The sequence below is a fragment of the Elaeis guineensis genome, chromosome 1, assembly GCF_000442705.2.
Source record: "Elaeis guineensis isolate ETL-2024a chromosome 1, EG11, whole genome shotgun sequence".
NCBI classification, from domain to species: Eukaryota; Viridiplantae; Streptophyta; class Magnoliopsida; order Arecales; family Arecaceae; genus Elaeis; species Elaeis guineensis.
Window position 1 is genome coordinate 179,296,205 of NC_025993.2, and position 22,724 is coordinate 179,318,928.

Below are 22,724 nucleotides of genomic sequence, written 5' to 3' on the forward strand. Positions count from 1 at the left end.
CACCGGTCTTCCATCGTCCATTCATGGGTGGAAGTCGCTAACTCACATAAGTCGGCAGGACGTTCGGCAACTCGTGCCGCTACGAAGGAAGGGCAGGTCCCGACTCTGGGTCGGCTTCTGATAGTCGAGCTCATCAGTCGGGCGCGTCTTGTTGAGTCGGGAGCCGACCGAACCTGGCAAAGGTTCGGTAGTCGGGCTTCCATAGACGCGTTCAGTCGAATGTCGCCCGGCGCAGTGTCGGGGGAACGACAATAAGTCGGATCCCCATGCTCTTGCATCGGGTACTCGTTCTGTATCTTTCGACATACGGTAGCAAGCCGAATGTTGTCCAGCCGGTCGTAGGTCGGTCGACAAGTCGTGGATGTGACTAAGGTCGCGTTATGCGATAGACGGTGGTAAGCCGAATATCCCTCGACCGGCCGTAGCCTGGTCGGAAGTCGCGACGTCAGTCGCGTTGGCTTTTCGCCTCTCTTTGGTCGGGGCCCGATCAGCTTGTCAGCCGATGGTTTGGCCCGAAAGTTCGACCGTAGAAGGAATGTCAACTCCCGTCCATGAGGGTGCATCGGTCCTTGTAAGGGTCCGACGCATCGTCGAAGGAGTGTCAACTCCCGTCAATAAGAGTTCATCGGTCCTTGTAAGGGTCCGATGCATCGTCGAAGGAGTGTCAACTCCCGTCAATAAGAGTTCATCGGTCCTTGTAAGGGTCCGATGCATCGTCGAAGGAGTGTCAACTCCCGACCATGTAGATGAGTCGGTCCTCGCAGGAGTCCGATGGATCACCGACGATAAGGCCGTTGGTTCCAAGAGGACACTAAGTCCACATCGTCACGTCGGGGCTTGACTTTGATGAGCACCGATCATTAGTCGAAGAGTTAAAACTCCGAACTTTCAAACTGAATTTGTATTCCGACTATTGAATTACAAAGTTCACTGGTAATACAGCTTCAAGTTGTCGGCGTTCCAAGTTCGGGGAATGGGTTTCCCCTCAAGGGTCTCCAGTCGGTAGGCTCTCGGACCATAGGTGTCTGCTATCTTGTAGGGTCCTTCCCAGTTGGGGGCCAGCTTCCCTTGGTCCAAGGGCTTCGACACTTCTGCCTTCCTCAAGACCAAGTCGCCAGGCCTGAAAAGCTTCGGTCTGACCTTGGCGTTGTAATACCGAGCGACCCTCTGTCGGTACGAAGCCATGCGAATTTGGGCCTCGTCTCGTAGTTCAGGGAGGAGGTCTAGGTCGGCCCTCCGACTCTCGGAGTTGTCCGGCTCTTGGTACCGCTCGACCCTCGAAGATGGCAGGCCAATCTCGAGCGGGATCATGGCCTCCGTTCCATAGGCCAAACTGAAAGGCGATTCCCCGGTCGGAACGCGGGGGGTCGTTCGGTAAGCCCACAGAACGGAGCCCAGCTCATCGACCCAGAGACCTTTGGCTTCGTTTAGTCGGGTCTTGAGTCCGTGGAGCAAGGTTCGGTTGGTCACCTCGACCTCGTCGTTGGACTGGGGGTGCCCGACTGAAGTCAGTCGGTGCCTGATGTGGAACCTGACGCAGAAGTCTCTGAAGTCCTGGTTGTCGAATTGCCGTCCATTATCGGTGATGATCGTATGCGGCAACCCGAACCTGAAGATGATGGACTTTTGGATGAAGTCCTCCATCTTTCGCTCGGTGATCTGCGCCAATGGTTCAGTCTCCACCCACTTGGTGAAGTAGTCGATGGCGACAACGATGAACTTCCTCTGGTCCGACGCTGGTGGAAAAGGATCGAGAATGTCGACCCCCCACTGGGCGAAGGGCCACGGAGCGACAATAGGGGCAATTTGGCTGGCCGATTGGTGTTGAACATTGACGTACTTTTGACATGGCTCGCACCTCCGGACCAACTCGACCGCATCCTTCTTCATGGTAGGCCAGTAGTAGCCCAGTCGCAAGACCTTGTAGGCCAGGGACTTGCCCCCCAGGTGATTCCCGCAAATTCCTTTGTGAACCTCTCGGAGAGCATAGTCGGCGTCGGTCGGTCCCAAACACCTAAGCAGGGGAAGGGAGAATGACCTTTTGTAGAGTCGGCCGTCCGTGATGACATATTGTGAGGCCGACCATCGGAGTTGCTTGGCCTCCGTGGGATCTTCGGGACTGTTCCCGTCGGTCAGATACCTGACGATCGGGTCCATCCAACTTGGTTCGGATGTCAGCTGCAGAACCTCGTCAACCCGATCGATGCTCGGGCGCTTGAGGTTCTCCACGAACGTCCGACCCAAGGAGTCGAAGGCCGAAGTCGCCAGTCTGGAGAGTGCATCGGCACGGGTGTTCTCCGACCTTGGGATGTGAGAAATTTCGAAATACTTGAGGCGCGCCACGAGGTCCTTCACTTTCTGAAGGTACTTGACCATGGTCGGATCTCGCACCTCGAATTCGCCCTTGACCTACCCCACGATTAGCTGAGAGTCGGAGAAAGCCCGGAGGCTGTCGATGCCCAGCTCCTTCGCCATCCTCAAGCCAGCAAGGAGTGCCTCATATTCGGCTTGGTTGTTGGAGGCCTTGAAGTCGAACCGGAGGGCGTACTCGGTGACCACCCCATCCGAATTCGTGAGCAGGAGCCCGGCCCCGCTTCCCTGAGCGTTTGAGGCTCCATCGATGTGGAGTACCCAGGTGGAGATCGGGTCTGGCTCAGAGACCGCATCTCGTCCTGGGTCTTCAGCTCCCGACCCTTGGTCGGTTGTCGGGCATTTGGCGATGAAGTCGGCCAAGACCTGAGCTTTCAGGACAGGCCTTGGTCGGTACTGAATGTCGAACTCGCTAAGCTTCATCGCCCACTTCGCGAGTCGTCCAGATGTGTCGGGTCGGCGCAGTATCGCCCTCAGGGGCTGGTTGGTGAGCACCACTATGGCGTGGGCCTGAAAGTATGGACGGAGTCGTTGCGCGGAGACGGTCAGGGCAAAAATCATCTTTTTCGTCTCCGAGTATCTGGCCTCTGCGCCGTGGAGCACCTTACTGGTGTAGTAGATAGGCTGATGGGTTCGGCACTCGTTTTCTCGGACGAGCACCAAACTGATCGCCTCAGAAGATGTGGCCAAATAGAGATACAGGGTTTCCCCGACCTGCGGCTTTACGAGCAGCGGTGGAGAAGCCAAGTACCTCTTCAGGTCTTCGAAGGCCTGTTGGCACTCATCCGACCAAGAAAACCCATTTGCGTGGCGCAAAGTTTTGAAAAACGGGAGGCACCTTTCAGCTGATCGAGAAATGAATCGGCTAAGAGCGACAATTTTTCGGTTCAGCTGTTGGACCTCCTTCTTGGTGTTTGGATGATGCATGTCAAGGATTGCCTTTATCTTCTCAGAGTTGGCCTCAATCCCTCTCTGAGAAACGAGGAATCCGAGGAACTTCCCTGAGGTCACCCCAAATGCACACTTGGTCGGGTTGAGCTTCATTCGGTGTCGTCGAAGGGTGTGGAAGGTCTCCTCGAGATCCTGAACATGGTCCGGGATCTGTGTGCTTTTCACCAGCATGTCATCCACGTATACTTCCATGTTGCGCCCGATCTGGTCTTTGAAGACCTTATTGACAAGTCGCTGGTAGGTGGCGCCGGCGTTCTTCAGTCCGAAGGGCATCACCCGATAACAGTAGAGGCCCTTGGGAGTCACGAACGCGGTGTGCTCCTCGTCTTCAGGCGTCATTCGGATCTGGTTGTATCCGACGAAGGCGTCCATGAAGCTGAGCAGTCGAAATTCGGACGTCGCATCCACCAGCTGGTCGATCTTGGGAAGCGGAAAGCTATCTTTTGGGCAGGCTCGGTTGAGGTCGGTGTAGTCGATGCAGATCCTCCACTTCCCGTTGGCTTTTTTGACCATGACAACATTGGCGAGCCAATTGGGATACGTGGATTCTCGGATGAAGCCCGCTTCGAGTAGCTTGTCCACTTCTTCGTCGATGGCCCTCTGCCTTTCTGGAGCGAAGGACCTTTTCTTCTGCCTCACCGGTCTCATCGTCGGGTCGATGTTGAGTCGGTGGGTTATGGTTTCTGGGGGGATGCCCGATATATCTGCTGCCGACCAAGCAAATATGTCGGCATTGGCCATCAGCAGCTCCGTCAGTCGGCGTCGTTCGGTGTCGGGCAGTTGGGACCCGACCCAAACTTTTCTGTCGGGATTTTCTCCTATCGGGATCGCCTCGAGCTGCTCGACCGGCGAACCTCGTTCTTCCTCCTCCCGTTGGTCCAGCTTGTCGATTGTCAGAGAACCCCTCGACTCGTCGCTTTGAGCAGAGATTTGGAAGCATCGTCGAGCGAGCTGTTGATCTCCGCGCATCTCCCCGATTCCGCTTTTGGTCAGGAACCGAACAAGGAGATGGTACGTCGAGACGATTGCCCTGAGGGCGTTCAATCCGGATCGTCCGAGTATGGCGTTGTAGGCCGAAGGAACTTGGACGACCGTGAAAGTTAAGTGGACCGTGCTTTGCCGTGGTTCGGTGCCGACCGTCACGGGCAGGGTGATTTCTCCCTCTGTCGTGACGGCGTCTCCGGCAAAGCCGATCAAGGGCATGGAGACCCTCTTAAGTCGGTCAGTTGACAGTTGCATTCGGGAGAAGGTCGAGTAAAACAAAATATTTGTCGAACTTCCATTATCAACAAAAATTCGTTTTACATCATAATTGGCTATTGTTGCCGACACAACAACAGTATCGTCGTGGGGAGTTTGGATGCCCCGAACGTCGTCTTTCGTAAAGGTGATTACGTCGTCCGGGCGCGGCTTTTTCGTCGGCTCCCCCCTGCAGACGTCCCCGGGCCCAGCCGCTTGGAGATCATGTTGATGACTCCGACCGTCGGCTGATTGTTCGCCGCTTCTTCAGTCGGCTGGGGTCGTCGATCGGCAACTGGTTGGGTCGACGGACCCTTCCGAAATTTGCCGAGATACCCCCGGCGGATGAGAGCTTCGATCTCATCTTTCAGCTGGATGCACCGCTCGGTGTCGTGGCCGTGGCTTCGGTGAAATCGACAGTACTTCCGACGGTCGAGGCCCTTTGCCTTCAGAGGCGGAGGCCGTCGCAGGTATTCTTCCCCCTCGATCTCCATCAGGATCTGCGCACGGGGAGCGGAGAGAGGAGTGTAGGAGTCATACCTGGGGCGTGTCGGCCTCAGAGTCTGTTGCCGGGGTGACTTTTGGATTCGTCGGGGTGGCGAGACCCGACTATCGGTCGGGGGCCTGCTGAGTTCGACGGGCTCCCGACCTTTCCTCCGCTTCTCTTTCGGGCCTCTGGGCTCGGCCAAGCGTCGGTCGGACGCTCCTTCGTCCGCGCGCATATACTTGTATGCGCGCTCCAGTAGCTCGGCATATGTCCGGGGGAGGGTCTTGTCCAGAGAATAGGTGAATCGGGACGCCCTCAGGCCCCGCTTCATGGTCGAGACAGCCATGTCTTCGTTGAGGTCCCGGACCTCAAGCGTGGCCACGTTGAATCGCGCCACGAAGTGTCGGAGCGTCTCATTTTCCCCTTGCTTGAGGGAGAAAAGGCTGTCCAACGTTCGCGGCGGCTTTCGGCTGGTGCTGAAATGGGCCACGAACGAGTGCTCGAGCTGTCCGAAGGAGTGGATACTTCCCGATCGGAGACCGGAGTACCAGACCCTGGCAGCCTTGCGGAGTCTGGCGGGGAAGTCGGTGCAAAAAAGAGCGTCGGTTGCCCCTTGGATCGTCATGAGAGCTTTATAGCTCTCGAGGTGGTCGACTGGGTCGGTGGAGCCGTCGTATGGCTCCACGTGCGGCATTTTGAACCGACTAGGAATCGGCTCGTCGAGGACCAGTCGGGAGAGAGGTTGGGCGGTCTGGAAGTCGACGTCGTTCGAAGACTTCTGGCCGTCCATCTGCAACTGGGAGAGTCGGCGGTCGATTTCCTCGAACCGACGCTCGTAGTCGTCCGCCCGTCGATGCTGGGAGACCCCGGGAGTGGAGTCTCCAGAAGATTCTGAGAGGAAGGCCGACGGCGTGCGCGGTCGTTTCTCCTTCCTTGCCCGTTCCAATGGAGAAGGAGAGGGCCGCTGGGACCGTCGGTCGTCGCGCCATGGTCGTCCCTCCTCTTCTCCGTGGGAGCGCTGTTGGGGGCGCTCGCATGGAGGCGACGGGGATCGGCGCGGTCGTCGGCGGCTGCTCCTGGAGGGCATCGGACGGGCCGTCGATTGCTGCTGGAGGCTTTTGACTGCGTCCGTCAGTACGGTCATCTGCCGTACGATGGCCGCAATCTGTGCCTCCGTGGTCACGGCAGGGCGCGGAGAGCTAGGCTCCACCGCCGGTGGTGGCGGGGAGGCCTCTTCCCGGCGGGAAGAGCACCTCGCCGATCCGGGGATCCTCGATCGTTGAGCTCTTGTCTTTGTCATGCCGTCCCCTTCCTGGCGCGCCAATCTGTTGCGGCCAATCGTCTCGTCGCCCGATCGTCGGGGAGCGTGCACCTGCAAAAATGAGAAGTCCGCACTGACCGGAGGCGGCTCCGGCGGGGACCCTCCGACGGTCAAGTCAGAGAGGTGACTGGGCAACAGTGAAATGAAGACAGAGAGCTCGATCGAGAGAGAGAGAGAGAGAGGAGCGAGCCTGTGGTTTCGAAGTCGAGAAGTGGGAGCGATGGAGCGGATCCCTTGCACTATTGCCTTCCCCGGTTTATATAGTGGAGCGCGGTATGGCACCGTCATTAATGGCGCAGACAAGTGAGGAACTGTCAACTCACTGTAGACTGTCAGAGTCACCATGAAAGTGTCATGTCGCCGTGTGGCCGTCAAATCATCAGGGTTGACAATGCCCTCGACGGGACAATGCCCCTAGATAGCCGTGCCGCATGTCGCTGTCAGAGCTGACAAGGTCTGGCGGCTGTACGGCGATTGGAGGAGCCGACCGACCCTAAGTCGGCGGCCAGCTGAGTGGCGTCGGGCCCCTCCGATGGTCGGGGAGTCTTACATGAGTCGGCAATCAGACCTCTGGGCTCAGTCGGTCGGAAAAGATGCGTCCGACATATCTTCAGTCGGTCGTGAGCCGATAATTAGCCGGTGATGGCATCGGTCAGTCGGTCGCTCCGACCGTCAATCGGTCGGTCCGGCCGTCGGTCGGTCGGTCGGGCCGTCAGTCGGTCGGGCCGTCAGTCGGTCGGTCGGGCCGTCGGTCGGTCGGTCCTTCCGGCAGTCGGTCGGTCGGTCGGTGGGTATCCCCCAACAAAAGTGGTGAGTAGTGTTCGCTGGGGTTAGAATAAATCCAAGCCTGGTAGTAGAGAACCTAACCCTAGATGGAATTTTAATGTCAGCTTAATTTCTTTTAATAAAATTTTTTCCCCTTTGTTCTAAATTTTTCTTCAGTATGTCTTTCTTGTTATCTTTTCTGATGTTTGTCCTAGATTCTCGATGGATGCATTTGATTTATACCAAAAAATGTGGTATTCTATATAATATAAGAGTTACAGACTTTGAGATTGATAGTTCGTTGAATTCATAATTCAACGTAGTTGTAGAGCTTCTGATACTTTATTGTGCAGCGATGCAAATATGTTGTTGGGGGATACCCACCGACTGCCGGAAGGACTGACCGACCGATGGCCCGACCGACCGACTGACGGCCCGACCGACAGACCGACGGTCGGACCGACCGATTAGCGGTCGGAGCGACCGGCTGACGAATGCCATCACCGGCTAATTATCGGCTCACGACCGACTGAGGATATGTCGGACGCACCTTTTCCGACCGACTGAGCCCAGAGGTCTGATTGCCGACTCATGTAAGACTCCCCGACCATCGGAGGGGCCCGACGCCACTCAGCTGGCCACCGACTTAGGGTCGGTCGGCTCCTCCAATCGTCGTACAGCCGCCAGACCTTGTCAGCTCTGACAGCGACATGCGGCACGGCTATCTAGGGGCATTGTCCCGTCGAGGGCATTGTCAACCCTGGTGATTTGACGGCCACGCGACGACATGACACTTTCACGGCGACTCTGACAGTCTACAGTGAGTTGACAGTTCCTCACTTGTCTGCGCCATTAATGACGGCGCCATACCGCGCTCCACTATATAAACCGGGGAAGGCAACAGTGCAAGGGATCCGCTCCATCGCTCCCACTTCTCGACTTCGAAACCACAGGCTCGCTCCTCTCTCTCTCTCTCTCTCTCTCTCGATTGAGCTCTCTGTCTTCATTTCACTGTTGCCCAGTCACCTCTCTGACTTGACCGTCGGAGGGTCCCCGCCGGAGCCGCCTCCGGTCAGTGCGGACTTCTCGTTTTTGCAGGTGTACGCTCCCCAGTGATCGGGCGACGAGGCGATTGGCCGCAACAGATTGGCACGCCAGGAAGGGGACGGCATGACAAAGACAAGAGCTCAACGATCGAGGATCACCGGATCGGCGAGGCGCTCTTCCCGCCGGGAAGAGGCCTCCCCGCCACCACCGGCGGCGGAGCCTAGCTCTCCGCGCCCTGCCGTGACCACGGAGGCGCAGATTGCGGCCATCGTACGGCAGATGACTGTACTGACGGACGCAGTCAAAAGCCTCCAACAGCAACCGGCGGCCCGTCCGATGCCCTCCAGGAGCAGCGGCCGACGACCGCACCGATCCCCGTCGCCTCCATGCGAGCGCCCCCAACAGCGCTCCCACGGAGAAGAGGAGGGACGACCATGGCGTGACGACCGACGGTTCCAGCGGCCCTCTCCTTCCCTGTTGGAACGGGCAAGGAAGGAGAAACGACCGCGCACGCCGTCGGCCTCCCTCTCAGAATCTTCCGGAGACTCCACTCTCGGGGTCTCCCAGCATCGACGGGCGGACGACTACGAGCGTCGGTTCGAGGAAATCGACCGCCGACTCGCCCAGTTGCAGATGGACGGCCAGAAGTCTTCGAACGACGTCGACTTCCAGACCGCCCAACCTCTCTCCCGATTGATCCTCGACGAGCCGATTCCTAGTCGGTTCAAAATGCCGCACGTGGAGCCATACGATGGCTCCACCGACCCAGTCGACCACCTCGAGAGCTATAAAGCTCTCATGACGATCCAAGGGGCAACCGACGCTCTTTTTTGCATCGGCTTCCCCGCCACACTCCGCAAGGCTGCCAGGGCCTGGTACTCCGGTCTCCGATCGGGAAGTATCCACTCCTTCGGGCAGCTCGAGCACTCGTTCGTGGCCCATTTCAGCACCAGCCGAAAGCCGCCGCGAACGTCGGGCAGCCTTTTCTCCCTCAAGCAAGAGAAAAATGAGATGCTCCGATACTTCGTGGCGTGATTCAACGCGGCCACGCTTGAGGTCCGAGACCTCAACGAAGACATGGCTGTCTCGGCCATGAAGCGGGGCCTGAGGGCGTCCCGATTCACCTATTCTCTGGACAAGACCCTCCCCCGGACATATGTCGAGCTACTGGAGCGCGCATACAAATATATGCACGCGGACGAAGGAGCGTCCGACCGACGTTTGGCCGAGCCCAGAGGCCCGAAAGAGAAGCGGAGGAAAGGTCGGGAGCCCGTCGAACTCAGCAGGCCCCCGACCGATAGTCGGGTCTCGCCACCCCGACGAATCCAAAAGTCACCCCGGCAACAGACTCCGAGGCCGACACGCCCCAGGTATGACTCCTACACTTTTCTCTCCGCTCCCCGTGCGCAGATCCTGATGGAGATCGAGGGGGAAGAATACCTGCGACGGCCTCCGCCTCTGAAGGCAAAGGGCCTCGACCGTCGGAAGTACTGTCAATTTCATCGAAGCCACGGCCACGACACCGAGCGGTGCATCCAGCTGAAGGATGAGATCGAAGCTCTCATCCGCCGGGGGTATCTCGGCAAATTTCGGAAGGGTCCACCGACCCAACCAGTTGCCGATCGACGACCCCAGCCGACTGAAGAAGCGGCGAACAATCAGCCGACGGTCGGAGTCATCAACATGATCTCCAAGCGGCTGGGCCCGGGGATGTCTGCAGGGGGGTGCTGACGAAAAAGCCACGCCCGGACGACGTAATCACCTTTACGGAAGATGACGTTCGGGGCATCCAAACTCCCCACGACGATGCTGTTGTTGTGTCGGCAACAATAGCCAATTATGATGTAAAACAAATTTTTGTTGATAATGAAAGTTCGACAAATGTTTTGTTTTACTCGACCTTCTCCCGAATGCAACTGTCAACTGACCGACTTAAGAGGGTCTCCATGCCCTTGATCGGCTTTGCCGGAGACGCCGTCACGATAGAGGGAGAAATCACCCTGCCCGTGACGGTCGGCACCGAACCACGGCAAAGCACGGTCCACTTAACTTTCGCGGTTGTCCAAGTTCCTTCGGCCTACAACGCCATACTCGGACGATCCGGATTGAACGCCCTCAGGGCAATCGTCTCGACGTACCATCTCCTTGTTCGGTTCCCGACCAAAAGTGAAATCGGAGAGATGCGCGGAGATCAACAGCTCGCTCGACGATGCTTCCAAATCTCCGCTCAAAGCGACGAGTCGAGGGGTTCTCTGACAATCGAGAAGCTGGACCAACGGGAGGAGGAAGAACGAGGTTCGCCGGCCGAGCAGCTCGAGGCGATCCCGATAGGAGAAAATCCCGACAGGAAAGTTTGGGTCGGGTCCCAACTGCCCGACACCGAACGACGCCGACTGACGGAGCTGCTGACGGCCAATGCCGATATATTTGCTTGGTCGGCAGCAGATATGTCGGGCATCCCCCCAGAAACCATAACCCACCGACTCAACATCGACCCGACGATGAGACCGGTGAGGCAGAAGAAAAGGTCATTCGCTCCAGAAAGGCAGAGGGCCATCGACGAAGAAGTGGACAAGCTACTCGAAGCGGGCTTCATCCGAGAATCCACGTATCCCGATTGGCTCGCCAATGTTGTCATGGTCAAAAAAGCCAACGGGAAGTGGAGGATCTGCATCGACTACACCGACCTCAACCGAGCCCGCCCAAAAGATAGCTTCCCTCTTCCCAAGATCGACCAGCTGGTGGATGCGACATCCGGATTTCGACTGCTCAGCTTCATGGACGCCTTCGTCGGGTACATCTAGATCCGGATGGCGCCTGAAGACGAGGAGCACACCGCGTTCGTGACTCCCAAGGGCCTCTACTGTTATCGGGTGATGCCCTTCGGACTGAAGAACGCCGGCGCCACCTACCAGCGACTTGTCAATAAGGTCTTCAAAGACCAGATCGGGCGCAACATGGAAGTATACGTGGACGACATGCTGGTGAAAAGCACGCAGATCTCGGACCATGTTCAGGATCTCGAGGAGACCTTCCACACCCTTCGACGACACCGAATGAAGCTCAACCCGACCATGTGTGCATTTGGGGTGATCTCAGGGAAGTTCCTCGGATTCCTCGTTTCTCAGAGAGGGATTGAGGCCAACCCTGAGAAGATAAAGGCAATCCTCGACATGCGTCATCCGAACACCAAGAAGGAGGTCCAACAGCTGAACGAAAAAATTATCGCTCTTAGCCGATTCATTTCTCGATCAGCTGAAAGGTGCCTCCCGTTTTTCAAAACTTTGCACCACGCAAATGGATTTTCTTGGTCGGATGAGTGCCAACAGGCCTTCGAAGACCTGAAGAGGTACTTGGCTTCCCCACCGCTGCTCGTAAAGCCGCAGGTCGGGGAAACCCTGTATCTCTATTTGGCCACATCTTCTGAGGCGATCAGTTCGGTGCTCGTCCGAGAAAACTAGTGCCGAACCCATCAGCCTATCTACTACACCAGTAAGGTGCTCCACGGCGCAGAGGCCAGATACTCGGAGATGGAAAAGATGATTTTTGCCCTGACCGTCTCCGCGCAACGACTCCGTCCATACTTTCAGGCCCACGCCATAGTGGTGCTCACCAACCAGCCCCTGAGGGCGATACTGCGCCGACCCGACACATCTGGACGACTCGCGAAGTGGGCGATGAAGCTTAGCGAGTTCGACATTCAGTACCGACCAAGGCCTGCCCTGAAAGCTCAGGTCTTGACCGACTTCATCGCCGAATGCCCGACAACCGACCAAGGGTCGGGAGCTGAAGACCCAGGACGAGATGCGGTCTCTGAGCCAGACCCGATCTCCACCTGGGTACTCCACATCGACGGAGCCTCAAACGCTCAGGGAAGCGGGGCCGGGCTCCTGCTCACGAATTCGGATGGGGTGGTCACCGAGTACGCCCTCCGGTTCGACTTCAAGGCCTCCAACAACCAAGCCGAATATGAGGCACTCCTCGCTGGCTTGAGGATGGCGAAGGAGCTGGGCATCGACAGCCTCCGGGCTTTCTTCGACTCTCCGCTAATCGTGGGGCGGGTCAAGGGCGAATTCGAGGTGCGAGATCCGACCATGGTCAAGTACCTTCAGAAAGTGAAGGACCTCATGGCGCGCCTCAAGTATTTTAAAATTTTCCACATCCCAAGGTCGGAGAACGCCCGTGCCGACGCACTCTCCAGACTGGCGACTTCGGCCTTCAACTCCTTAGGTCGGACGTTCGTGGAGAACCTCGAGCGCCCGAGCATCGATCGGGTCGACGAGGTTCTGCAGCTGACATCCGAACCAAGTTGGATGGACCCGATCGTCAGGTATCTGACCGACGGGAACAGTCCCGAAGATCCCACGGAGGCCAAGCGACTCCGATGGTCGGCCTCACAATATGTCATCACGGACGGCCGACTCTACAAAAGGTCGTTCTCCCTTCCCCTGCTTAGGTGTTTGGGACCGACCGACGCCGACTACGCTCTCCGAGAGGTTCACGAAGGAATTTGCGGGAATCACCTGGGGGGCAAGTCCCTGGCCTACAAGGTCTTGCGACAGGGCTACTACTGGCCTACCATGAAGAAGGATGCGACCGAGTTGGTCCGGAGGTGCGAGCCATGTCAAAAGTATGCCAATGTTCAACACCAACCGACCTGCCAAATTGCCCCTATTGTCGCTCCGTGGCCCTTCGCCCAGTGGGGGGTCGACATTCTCGGTCCTTTTCCACCAGCGTCGGGCCAGAGGAAGTTCATCGTTGTCGCCATCGACTACTTCACCAAGTGGGTGGAGGCTGAACTATTGGCGCAGATCACCGAGCGAAAGATGGAGGACTTCATCCAAAAGTCCATCATCTTCAGGTTCGGGTTGCCGCATACGATCATCACCGACAATGGACGACAATTCGACAGCCAGGACTTCAGAGACTTCTGCGTCAGGTTCCACATCAGGCACCGACTGACTTCAGTCGGGCACCCCCAGTCCAACGGCGAGGTCGAGGTGACCAACCGAACCTTGCTCCACGGACTCAAGACCCGACTAAACGAAACCAAAGGTCTCTGGGTCGACGAGCTGGGCTCCATTCTGTGGGCTTACCGAACGACCCCCCGCGTTCCGACCGGGGAATCGCCTTTCAGTTTGGCCTATGGAACGGATGCCATGATCCCGCTCGAGATTGGCCTGCCATCTTCGAGGATCGAGCGGTACCAAGAGCCGGACAACTCCGAGAGTCAGAGGGCCGACCTAGACCTCCTCCCCGAACTACGAGACGAGGCCCAAATTTGCATGGCTTCGTACCGATAGAGGGTCGCTCGGTATTACAACGCCAAGGTCAGACCGAAGCTTTTCAGTCCTGGCGACTTGGTCTTGAGGAAGGCGGAAGTGTCGAAGCCCTTGGACCAAGGGAAGCTGGCCCCCAACTGGGAAGGACCCTACAAGGTAGCAGACACCTACGGTCCGAGAGCCTACCGACTGGAGACCCTTGAGGGGAAACCCATTCTCCAAACTTGGAACGCCGACAACTTGAAGCTGTATTACCAGTGAACTTTGTAATTCAATAGTCGGAATACAAATTTAGTTTGAAAGTTCGGGGTTTTAACTCTTCGACTAATGATCGGTGCTCATCAAGGTCAAGCCCCGACGTGACGATGTGGACTTAGTGTCCTCTTGGAACCAACGGCCTTATCGCCGGTGATCCATCGGACTCCTGCGAGGACCGACTCATCTACATGGTCGGGAGTTGACACTCCTTCGACGATGCATCGGACCCTTACAAGGACCGATGAACTCTTATTGACGGGAGTTGACACTCCTTCGACGATGCATTGGACCCTTACAAGGACCGATGAACTCTTATTGACGGGAGTTGACACTCCTTCGACGATGCGTCGGACCCTTACAAGGATCGATGCACCCTCATGGACGGGAGTTGACATTCCTTCTACGGTCGAACTTTCGGGCCAAACCATCGGCTGACAAGCTGATCGGGCCCCGACCAAAGAGAGGCAAAAAGCCTACACGACTGACGTCGCGACTTCCGACCAGGCTACGGCCGGTCGAGGGATATTCGGCTTACCACCGTCTATCGCATAACGCGACCTTAGTCGCATCCACGACTTGCCGACCAACCTACGACCGGCTGGACGATATTCGGCTTGCTACCGTATGTCGAAAGATACAGAACGAGTACCCGACGCAAGAGCATGGGGATCCGACTTATTGTCGTTCCCCCGACACTGCGCCGGGCGACATTCGACTGAATGCGTCTATGGAAGCCCGACTACCGAACCTTTGCCAGGTTCGGTCGGCTCCCGACTCAACAAGACGCGCCCGACTGATGAGCTCGACTATCAGAAGCCGACCCAGAGTCGGGACCTGCCCTTCCTTCGTAGCGGCACGAGTTGCCGAACGTCCTGCCGACTTATGTGAGTTAGCGACTTACACAAGTTAATGACCCACTAAGGCATTCAACTATACATTGGGAAGGAGACAAAGGGAAAGTAGAAGAAACTTTCATTCAAAATTTTTATTTAAAATGTACAAAGTCGGGTCGAAGCCCGATTACAAATATTTCCAAAAGAACAGAAAAAGCAAAGGAGTCGGTATGACCCGATCACCCATCTGAGTCGATCTCCTCGACCGACGGGAGATCGGGGATGACAGGTGTGTCGGCCACAAGCGGGGTCGGGTCGATGGCTGAAGCCGGTCCTTCGATCGGCGGGGGACTGGCAGTCGGCGCCGCTTCCTCCGGGACGACTTCCTCCGCAGCAGCTACGCCTCCCGACGGCTGGTCGGCCATCTCCTCGGTGGCTTCCTCCTCGGCCCCCGGTGGGACGATGCTGCTAAGGTCGAGCTCCGGATACAAGGCCCGGACTGCCTCCCGACCGTCCTCGTACCCCACCCGGTACGAGGCGAAACCCGACTCGAGCATCTCCTCCCGATATTGGTCGGAGACCCTGAAGTCTTCAACCGCCCGGTCGGCCGACTCCCGCACCGACCTTGCCTCTTCCTCCGCCCGGCCGAGCGCTTCCTTCGCCGACTCCGCCTCCGCCTTTGCTATGTCGGCGTCGGCTTGGGCGATCGAAAGTTCCTCCTCGGCCTTGGCGAGCTTCTCCAGGCTCACCCGAAGCTGCTCGCGCTCTCCTTGGAGTTCGGCGGTGGCACCGTCCCGTTCGTGCCGAAGACGACGCACGGCCCGACCCTTATGTCTGGCCTCCTTCTTGGCCGACCTAAGCTCGGACCCAAGCCGGGAGACCTCGTCTACTAACTTGGCCTCCCGGTCGGCCGATTGCTGAAGGTGGTCGGCCAACATCGCCCTCTCGGCTTCGGCCGCCGCCGACCTCTCCTTATAAGCAGCCCGGACATTACCGAACCTCCGGTACCCGGCCTCCAATTCCGACATTGTATAGATCAGCTGCCGATTAGAAATGCTTCGTCAGGATCACATGACAAGAAAAATTTCTAAGGAAAAAAGAAGGTGATGCGAAGCTTACCTCGACCATAGTCAGATAGAACCTAGACAGCATCTCGGTTACCTACCGAGATCTCAGCGACTCAACGTCGGCCGGAAGAAGAATCCCCTGGCACAACCTCCTCGCCAGGTTGTGGTCGGCCAACGCCGACGCACCTTCGGAGAACTGTGCGCTGGGCGGCACGGATCGGCTCCCCGACCTTGTCTCGTCCGCGGGCTCCATCGGGGCTTTCCCTCGATCAGCTGCCCCGACCGACGGGACCGGCAGCGAGGGGATGCTCGAAGTAGAACCGGCACCCCCCGCTGCGGCCACAGACGCCGCCGGATGATGTTCGGTTTCCCGAACTACATCCGGCTCCCCCGCCTCCGGTGATGCTGCCGACGTTCCTTCGACCGCCTCACCCATCGGCCTCTCCTCCGAACGCGTCGCCGGAGCCGCGAGCGCGATGACGGGCTCGGATTGGTCGGTCACCGACGCTTCGATGACCGGCACCGCTGGAGCAGGCTTCTTCGGCGGACGCGAAGGTCCGGCCCCCGACGCTGGCCTCTTCCTCGTCGCGAATTGTCGAATCTCCGCGTCTGTCGGCCGCATTCTTGGAGGTGTCCCTGCAATACCGACAAAGGTGTTAGCTAAAGGACCGGACTAAGGGTCGGATGAAAAGGAGACCGGGAAATCGGACGATACCTAGTCGGGGGACCAAGCTTAAGCCGGCGTCATAGAGAGCTTGTTCGGTAACAAGCTCCCTCTGCTTCGGGACCGACATATCTTTTAGTCGGTGGAAGTCCTCCCGGTCGTCCACTTCCACCCGACTGTTGTCATTGGCTTCGGTTCGGGGCACACCCCAGTAAGAAGGAAAGCCCCAAGAAGATGGAGAAGAAACAAAGAAGAATTGATTCTTCCACCCATGAATGGACGATGGAAGACCGGTGATGAAGGAAAGATCCTTCCGGGGGTTGAAGAGCCACCACCCTCGGGCTTTAGGGTGGGGTCGGAGCACAAAGAAGGCCCGAAAGAGAGAAATGCGAGGGTTGGTCGGCAAAAGCTGATACAACAAAGCAAAACTAATGATGAGACGGACTGAGTTCGGCGCTAGTTGCGCCGGACAGAGTCCGTAATAGTTCAGAAGATTCCGGACGAACTCCAGAATCGGGAGCCGAAGACCTGCGCGGAGGTCCTCGACATAAAGCGCCAGCTGACCAGGCGGAGGGCTGTTAACCCGACCGTTGGCCCCTGGGGCGGACAGTTGAAACTGCTCCGGGATGCAGTATTGCTCCCGAAGCCGATCAACATTCGGCCCCGAAAGCGAGGAAGCCTCATCTTCCGGAGTCGAGCGGGAGTCGTCAGTCGGGTTCCCCGACCGAGCTCCCTGAGTCGGATTCCTGGCCATTGCACCGGAACCGAATGAGGAAGAAACAGAGAAGAAGAAGAAACGGAGGAGAAGAAGAAGGTGAGGAGGACGAAGAGGAGACCACGAACCGGAGGAGCTCTTCTGGAAGCAAGAAAGCTCTGCCCGCGACGACTGAGAAATCGCCCGGACAGAGTTTCGGCAGCAAAATGGCAGTGGTGGGGTCTTGGGTCCGAGGGGTCCTATATATATAGGCCCGACCGACGGCCAAGATGACTTCGCGCCGACCGAAGCTCCATGGATGCGCGACACGTGGCGACCTCCGAGTGGCTGAGGATTCGGCGCGCCCCGTCCCGGGACGGCCGCACCGCCCATATTAAATGCGGGGGGCGCCGGCCAACCACCTTCGACACGCGGCACGCGCGGACGCGGTTCCGCATTTATGCGCCCGCGCCGATTCGCGTTCCCGATGGGACGCCTGACAGCGCCCCACACTCCCACAATCGGCGCCGGATATCCCATCGTCTGATGCCGTATCGTCCGGCGCCCGATTTTCTGACACCGACGTAACGTCTGACGACGACGAGACGCGACGTCTGACACCTAACGCCGACGTGACTTCTGACACCGACTAGACGTCCAGATCGCTTGGCATTTATGAGGCGTCTGACATCGGATCAGCCGGCGGTACGGTCGGATCTGTGCATACGACAACCCCACTCCTAATCGCCTAGGATTGCTGCCCGGGTAAGAGCATCGGCCAGCTCACCATCCGACTTAGGAGTGGAGGGGGACAACTGTTGGGGGATATCCACCGACCGACCGACCGACTGCCGGAAGGACCGACCGACCGACGGCCCGACCGACCGATTGACAGTCGGAGCGACCGGCTGACGGATGCCATCACTGGCTAATTATCGGCTCACGACCGACTGAGGATATGTCGGACGCACCTTTTCCGACCGACTGAGCCCAAAGGTCTGATTGCCGACTTATGTAAGACTCCCCGACCATCGGAGGGGCCCGACGCCACTCAGCTGGCCGCCGACTTAGGGTCGGTCGGCTCCTCCAATCGCCGTACAGCCGCCAGACCTTGTCAGCTCTGACAGCGACATGCGGCACGGCTATCTAGGGGCATTGTCCCGCCGAAGGCATTGTCAACCCTGGTGATTTGACGGCCACACGGCGACATGACACTTTCACGGCGACTCTGACAGTCTACAGTGAGTTGACAGTTCCTCACTTGTCTGCGCCATTAATGACGGCGCCATACCGCGCTCCACTATATAAACCGGGGAAGGCAACAGTGCAAGGGATCCGCTCCATCGCTCCCACTTCTCGACTTCGAAACCACAGGCTCGCTCCTCTCTCTCTCTCTCTCGATCGAGCTCTCTGTCTTCATTTCACTGTTGCCCAGTCACCTCTCTGACTTGACCGTCGGAGGATCCCCGCCGGAGCCGCCTCCGGTCAGTGCGGACTTCTCGTTTTTGCAGGTGCACGCTCCCCGGCGATCGGGCGACGAGGCGATTGGCCGCAACACATGTGAATATATATTTTGATAATTCAATAGATAAATCATATAGTTGATACCACCATCTATCTCACTGGAACTAAAAAATTAAAAAAAAATATATTAACTATACGTATTAGAAGTCATGCATCGTCTTATTTAATCCAGGAATATTTACAGAAGACTGTGAACATGATGGATACAATGAAGCCACAGAAAACTCCTGTTATTGCAGAGAAACGAGAAAAGAAAAAAAACAGTCCACTTGTTTACCCTCTGCCCTCTGGCATTCTAATCCATTAGCGTCTAGATGTATCAACACCATTTCAAGAGAAAAGAAAAAAAACAGTTGGTACTCGATGCTTGGCATAGTTGCCTTATTAACCTTCCCTGAAGATGATTTCACCATTTCAAGAGAGCATACACCAGATCAGAACTTCTGGATGAAGTCGTAGATGTGATCGGCGATCTCCTGTGCCTTCTCCTGGTTGATGAAGTGAGCAACTCCCTCCATAACAACTACTTCCTGAAGGAGCGGAACATCTTTCTTGAAGCCACCCTTGTGGATGTAGTCCTGCATATTTGGGTAATGGTAAGTGAGATCCAAGTCTCCAACAATAAACTTAGCCGGTACATTCGCTTGTGCTCCATTCCATGGCTCTGTAAGCTCCCAGTTTCTGCAAGGAAATATAATCTCAACAATGTAAAGTAGTCCAGTTATATACTCTTTATGTAAGTTAGCTCCCCAAGTATCAACACCAGATACTTGATACTAAACAAAAATATCCAGGGGAAAAACACAGACAACCGAACATTATATGAGCACAGCAAGTATTCCCAATAACATCATTATCAAGGAGCTTAATGCCTTCAGAATCAAGCAAATTTTGATCACTTAAGAAGTTGTAAAAGCTTGGTCCTACCACACATGAGGCATTTGTCTGATACAGTCATTTTGATTGAGTAGAAGGTTGTAGATAACTTACAAGTCAAAACATCGGTAGTAATTGATTGGCCCAGTAAAACCAGACTTCTCAAACTTGCTTGTGTAATAGTTGATGTCTGCTTCTGAGAGCCAAGAAGGCAATGTGATCTGCTCATTAGGTGAACCCCAGCCATCCTTGGGTATGTAAATAGGCCCTGGATCGCGATATGTGAAAAATTTCTTAAGGACCGTTGCAGCTCCAAGCCGAGCAAATTCTGCTTCTGCAGCGTCAGGTTCCTACCGCAACATTATGAGATACATACTTAGACAAAAAAAATATGAAACATGGATAACCAACAACTTACACAACTAGCAGCCATCCTGGAACTTAATCCAGCCGGGTGTACTGCTACAACCTCCAGGGTAAGAGTTTAGCAGGATGACATGGAGCAACATTAGCCTTTTGATGATCATAATTGGTAAGCAGGCTAGACTATAGCTTCATAGTTTGTCACAGATATATGCATTTTACTCTTGTCCAAAATCTGTATGGCATTCGTACCTTTGTATAGCCAAGTTACATTTGTGAACAAGGTGTGCCATACTAGTTGGTACCATATCACACCATATCGATACTTAATTGATAAACAATCTTATATCATACTCATACCGTATTATGTATCGACACTATAATAAGATGGTATGGATACAGGGTCCAGATCTTGTTTGTGAAGTCCTTGGGAAGAAAGATCCCAAACTCGGGAAGTTAGGCCAAAGAAAGAATGGAACTCGTACTGCAAGTGAGGTGACTGAATTAATGCCTAGATCACGGACTACACACTACATGTGGGTACTCCGAATGCTGCATGGCATGGGCTTAACATCTTCGTTACCAGAAGCAGGTGCGGGTGAAAGAACAAATGGAGATGCGGATGCAAAGAAATAGGTCTTTTTAAAATTTTTCTAATAAAGAAGCAACTATAAGTCCAGGAAGATTAGACATGTGTACACCACCTAAAACTCCCGACAGGTAGTCCTGGGCAAAATCCAGAAACTTCTGACCAGTTGCATATGGGTGGAGGTTCTAATTTAGAATCATGCAGTGTTTCCCAGCTATTTGACACAGATAACTATGAGTGCAGGTGCTCCCACCCTTGTTCACAAGGAGAACCAACACACACACTCACTCATGTATCCATACGAAAGCAAATACATATGATTAGCCATATCTCAACAGCCAAATTTCGTTATAACAACAGAGTAAATAGAACTAGACATAAAGAAACGGACCTGGAATCTACAGATATAGTATTCATCCCCATAAATAGACCGAAAGTAATCCACGGGCTTCATAGCTGGGTTCCGGGGCAGAAACGCCACGCTCAAGTTCACCACCGCTTTCACCCGGTCCGGCCTAAACATGCACAGATGCCAGGCCACATGCGCCCCCCAGTCATGCCCCACCACAAACGCCTTATGTTCAAACGCTCAAAAATATAAAACTTATTGGCAACAACAAAAAAATATTAGAACTTTTTATTATTAGATAAAAAGATTGTCACCTGAGAGAGGGCGAGGGCGTCGAGGAGGGCGACGAGGTCGCCGACGAGGTGGAAAATGTTGTAGGAGGAGACGTCGGGTGGCGCGTCGGTGTCGCCGAAGCCGCGGAGGTCGGGAGCGATGGCACGGTAGCCGCGGGCGGCGAGGCTGGCGATCTGGTGGCGCCACGAGTACCAGAGCTCCGGGAAGCCGTGGAGGAGAAGTACCGCCGGCCCCTCCCCCTTCTCCGCCACGTGCATCCTTATCCCGTTCGCCTCCACCGTCTGATGCGAGATCCCCGAAACCCCCTCCATCTCTGCGTCAGTCTCACTCTATCCATCTAGTGGCAGCTAGATTAAATAATGTAGAACAGAGGTCCGAGAGGATTTTGGGGCCCTTCAAACGATATCGCGATGCTTCACGAGCCACCATGTCCTTTAGTGCGTGAACCGCCGCCCCTCTCGGAAAAAATGACATTCGCTCTTGACCTCTCCATCGTCGGTATCCTGCTGACAGGCACATGCAGAGGCATGATGGTCTCTCCTTTTTCCTTTGCAGAACACGGAGCAGAGCTGGACATGGTGAAACGGTAAAACCAACCACGCAAACATGTACCTCGAAAATGGCTACCGTTAATGCGACGGAATCGATTAATCAGAACTTGTCACGAAATCTTAACCCCAGTCAATTAGCTTTCCCTCCGTAGCCAGGACAAAAGCATACGGAATGTCCAAAGTTTCTACCACCTAACTATAGTTTATCCACGATAGCAAAAGATTTTCATAATCCTGAGATACGTGGGAATTGACACGCGAAAGAATCATCCACGTGATATCCTCCAGATGTGCGAATAATTATACAAGACTGTCGATCCGTACATCCCAAGATTTCCACAGTAATGAGTGCGGACCTAGCTTATATAAATTGCTCCTGGGCTCCCCGATCGAATGGCAGTTTTCGAGTCCTAAGTGGAAAGCCCTTGGAGCTCGAGTTCCCGTCACTTTATCACTCTCATGGCATCTTCACTATTTTTCTAAGAGTTAGCTTATTTAGATATTAAAAGATCCCCGCAAAAAACCTTTAAGCAAAAGGGCTTCTTTATATATGAGAATCCATATAAATAAATATTTAGTCCTACATTGATACTTCGCTAAGAAGATTTTGGATATCTATATAGGATCAATAATCCAAATAATATCTTCCAGCTAAATTTTGTAGGTGAGATCATGAGTTATTATAAATGATATCAGAGTCAACCTAGTACATAGCCTATGTAGATTAAGAGATACTATAATATAGATTTGTTAAGACTGATCATAGATTGGCCATGGTATTTATGAATGGATATATTAATTTAGATCCTTAGCTTATTTAGTATCACATTAGTTATTCGCTATGGAGACCTTGGATATTTATATAGGACTAAGAAATCTAAATAATACTATTTGACTAGCCTTTTTGAATGAGATTCTGGATCATTACATGTTATGTGATGTTTTGAGACCAAACCCAACATTGGAGCAAAAGTTCGAGCGTGATCTCCTTCCTTCGCCACTAATCGAATATGTTTGATCTAGCGATGATAGTATCCAAGTCTAAGGGGTCATCATTCATCAGTTAGAGAGATGCATCAAGATCTTCGGCCAGCTCGATCTCTCAATTTGTGCAGCACCCTGTTGAGCCTTCTAACATGCCAGCCATCTTAACAGTGTAGTTTAATAAGCTTGCAGTGGCAATACTTTATATAAATATAT

General features: G+C 55.0%; 1 protein-coding gene across 1 annotated transcript; it reads right to left on the reverse strand.

Annotated features, from left to right (window-relative positions):
- Window positions 1-18,640: 18,640 nt before the first annotated feature.
- Window positions 18,641-21,349, reverse strand: LOC105039873 (epoxide hydrolase 1). The gene is made up of 4 exons (XM_010916185.3): window positions 20,994-21,349; window positions 20,722-20,904; window positions 19,493-19,728; window positions 18,641-19,183 (listed from the first exon to the last, which is right to left on the reverse strand). Exons 1-4 carry the CDS (start codon window positions 21,282-21,284, stop codon window positions 18,937-18,939), a joined length of 957 nt encoding a protein of 318 aa, XP_010914487.1. The 5' UTR covers window positions 21,285-21,349; the 3' UTR covers window positions 18,641-18,936.
- Window positions 21,350-22,724: the final 1,375 nt, after the last annotated feature.

Excerpts from the sequence above, each read along its gene's own strand:
- LOC105039873 (XM_010916185.3), bottom strand. The coding sequence starts at position 21,284 with ATGGAGGGGGTTTCGGGGATCTCGCATCAGACGGTGGAGGCGAACGGG. Across the intron at positions 20,905-20,993 it reads ACGCCCTCGCCCTCTCTCAG|GCGTTTGTGGTGGGGCATGA; the intron begins GTGACAATCTTT and ends TTTGAACATAAG. Across the intron at positions 19,184-19,492 it reads TACTACCGATGTTTTGACTT|AAACTGGGAGCTTACAGAGC; the intron begins GTAAGTTATCTA and ends ATTTCCTTGCAG.